The sequence below is a fragment of the Erythranthe guttata genome, chromosome 4, assembly GCF_056151865.1.
Source record: "Erythranthe guttata isolate IM_541 chromosome 4, IM_541, whole genome shotgun sequence".
Classification (NCBI taxonomy): Eukaryota; Viridiplantae; Streptophyta; class Magnoliopsida; order Lamiales; family Phrymaceae; genus Erythranthe; species Erythranthe guttata.
In genome coordinates this window covers 11,985,880-11,989,680 of record NC_142536.1, presented here as the reverse complement: position 1 = coordinate 11,989,680, position 3,801 = coordinate 11,985,880, and the positions used below count along the sequence as shown (strand labels likewise).

At 39.1% G+C, this 3,801-nt stretch overlaps 1 protein-coding gene across 1 annotated transcript; it reads left to right on the top strand.

Annotated features, from left to right (window-relative positions):
• LOC148771143 (uncharacterized) lies at positions 1 to 3,801 on the top strand. The gene is made up of 2 exons (XM_088817505.1): positions 1 to 3,193; positions 3,683 to 3,801. Exons 1-2 carry the CDS (start codon positions 1 to 3, stop codon positions 3,799 to 3,801), a joined length of 3,312 nt encoding a protein of 1,103 aa, XP_088673631.1.

Below are 3,801 nucleotides of genomic sequence, written 5' to 3'. Positions count from 1 at the left end.
ATGAATGCTCATATGGAAGGTGGTTCCACGACTCGCCCACCACTGCTTACTGGAACCAATTACTCTTATTGGAAGACCAAGATGAAGATGTTCATCAAGTCAATGGATGAAGATGCATGGCGCACAGTTCTGACTGGCTGGAAACGACCTGTTGCCACATATGAAAAAGGAATTCAAACTGAGAAACATGAAAAAGACTGGAGCAAAACTGAACAGATTGCCGCAAATATGAATTCCAAAGCATTGAATGCCATATTCAATGGAATTGATATCAATCAATTCAAAATCATCTCAGCATGTGAGTGTGCCAAGGAAGCATGGGAAAAACTTCAAACAGCCTATGAGGGGACTACCTCTGTTAGATTATCAAAACTTCAGATGCTTGCTACTCGTTTTGAGGATCTTCGGATGGAGGAAACTGAAACCGTGAGCGATTTCAACTCCAAATTATGCAACATCGCAAATGAAGCCCATGGCCTCGGTGAAACTTACCCTAAAGTAAAACTTGTTCGTAAAGTGCTAAGATCTATGCTTGACCGGTTCGCATATAAGGTCACTGCTATAGATGAAGCAAGTGATGTGGACTCATTGAGGCTTGAAGATCTGATCGGAAATCTACAGACCTTTGAAAACAAGCTGAACATCAGTAGAATGGATAAAGAGAGAAAAATCGCTTTACAAACTGTGTCTGTTGTGACACCATCCGTGCCCCCAGCTCCCATGAGAACACTCGAAGTCAAGCTAACAAAATCCATGTCTTTAATAGCCAAAAACTTCGGAAAACTCGTGAAAATGAATGGACATCCCAGAAGTCCTACAAACAAGCAAGAAGTTAGGAAGGGGATTCGATGTAGAGAATGTCGTGGCTATGGTCATATTCAATCTGAATGTGCAAACACTCAGAAGAAGCAAGGAAAATCACTTGCTACAACCTGGAGTGACGATAACTTTGAATCTGATGATGAAAGTGAAGCAAGTGATGCTGAAACTAGTATTGACTTATGTGGTACTTGCAGGGTTACTGACGTGACACAAGATGTTGTCACAAGCACTGAACCACCACACCTCAGGTATGCTACTCGTAATCTCGAGAATCATAGAAATTTAAACACAATTCTTTTGCCCACAGGAGAAGAAGATTCAGAGGATGATGAAAAATGCTCCATTGAGATGATTCAACAGCAACTGAATGATCTTCTAAAGCAATGTCATGAGGTTGGTGATGAAAACAAGCGTTTGAAGGAGAAAGTAAAGGAACTGGAAGAGGAGAATGAAGCAGTTAAAGTCAACCTGAAGGCCAAAATCGATGAGCTTGAATTGGAAAATGAGGCACTGGAGACAAGGCAGATCAAGAAAAATCCTCCTCCAATGAAAAATGTTGAACCCTGCCTCAACCTGAAGTGTGACAACTCCCCTGTCGCAACAACGTTAGAGGCGTCAGTGAGTAAGTTAAATTGCACTACGATTCTTCCTTCAAACAGGTTAGATGAAATTTTAAATGCTCATCCCTCAAATCCTGATAAACTTGGTCTTGGCTATATTGGGAGTAAGTTCGATGGTAAACCTAATCCAAATCGAAAAATAAATTTTGTGAATAATACTGTCAAACCTACTCCACAACATGTTGCCTCACAGTCTTATACAAAAAAGTTTGTGCCAACTTGTCATTTCTGTCACAAAGTAGGACATGTTAGGCCAAAATGCTTTAAAAGATGGAAATTGATAAATAAGAGTTTAGCATATCAATCATCCAATTCCGCTGCATGGGATCACAATTCCCAAAGAAGATACTCTGATAATAAATGGATGAATAAGTATAATGCAAACTGCTTTCCTGCTATTCTTTCTTTAAAAGCATGTACTACGAACTCTTGGTATTTTGATAGTGGTTGCTCCAAGCATATGACAGGTGTACCTAATTACTTAAAGAACATGCATAATGTTTCTGGTGGACAAGTTACTCTTGGTGATGGAAACAAGGCCTTTGTGAAAGGAGAAGGTAACTTGGATGTTGGAGGATTACCTAACCTTGACAACGTTCTGTATGTAGAGGGTTTGAAATCAAACCTACTCAGCGTAAGTCAGCTATGTGATCTATACGACTCAGTGTTGTTCACCAAGCGTAAGTGTGAAGTGTTTGATCGAAACCACAGGTGTGTTCTATCTGGTTATCTATCCTTTGATAATTGTTATAAAATTGATCAAACTGACCAAGTTGAACAATGTCCCCTCGCCACCTCTGATATCACAAATATGTGTTGTCATCGACTGAGGAATTTGAATTTTCAGGATCTAACACGAAATATTAATGCAGGTTGTGTGAAAGGTGTTCCCCAACTAAACTCCAATACACCAGATTTATGTGGCGAATTTCTAATGGGGAAACAAACTGAGAGTATTGGAAGAGAAATACCAGAAGACAAAATCACAGAAGTATCAGTACCGACATCTTATGTCACAACTGAAGATGTTACCACTGGTAAAGAAGGTATGAAAACTTGCAATAAGCCCAAGGTTGACTACCAGGAAATGGTCAGGTATGTCTATCTCACTTCCACTGTTGAACCAAAAAACATCAAAGAAGCAATTCTTGATGAATTTTGGGTGTTAGCCAAGCTTGAGGAACTTGAGCAGTTTTCTCGAAATGACATGTGGGAACTGGTTCTGAGCAATGACAAGGTAAAGCAATTAGATGATGAGATATTTATCTCACAGAGCAAATATACCAATAACGTGGTAAGTAAATTTGGGTTGAAAAAGGCAAAGCCTTTAACAACACCAATGACCTCAATTGAGAAGTTGGGACGAGATTGTGAGGGCACAGACGTTGATTCCACACTATACAGGAGCTTGATAGGAAATTTGTTTTATCTTTCTGCTAGTAGATATAATATTTGTTTCAGCGTAGGTATTTGTGCTAGGTACCAAGCAAGCCCTAAAGTGAGTCATTTGAGTGCTGTAAAGCGCATTATCCGATATGTTAGTAGAACTCCCAAATTGAGAAAATGGTATTCAAAAGATACTAACAATTGTCTTGCAGGGAACAGTGATGCAGACTGGACAGGATATGTGGATGACAGAAGAAGCATCACAGGAGGTTGTGTCTACATGGGTAACAATTTGGTATCTTGGTACAGTATGAAACAAAATTCCATTTCCTTATCTAATGCTGCGTGTGAGTACATAGTTGCAGGTAGTTGTTGCACTCAACTTCTTTGGACGCAACATATGTTAAATGTCTATGGCTTTCATGAAAATCTCTTGCATATCTTCTATGATAATGAAAGTGCTATAAATATCTCAAAAAACCCTGTCCAGCATTCTCGAACCAATCACATAGATCTTCGACACCATTTCATCAGGCAATTAGTTGAGCAGAAACGTGTGACTATAGATTATGTGTCCACATACAATCAACTAGCTGATATTTTCACAAAGCCTCTTGATTTCCTTAGGTTTGATTCCTTGCGTAAAGCGCTTGGAATTTGCCATGTGCAAAACTGAATTTTCTATGATAGTGCAATTAATACTTGTGTCCGGATTGCACTTGATTTTTTTTCGGACATTATATGTGTCACCTGCTCATGTGATATCATTTTTTTTAGGAACAGTAATGATGGGAGTTTTCATTTTGACTAATGGTTGTGTGTTAGTTTTTGTGAATCAATTTGTGTTTCCACAGTTAGCCATGATAGAAGTGTGATGCCCCCTCTATCGGGAGTGATCAATGTCTATGACCTCATTCATCTCAAAGATCATACCTCTATTGGAAGAATTATGCTACCGCATATGCATTCTTGA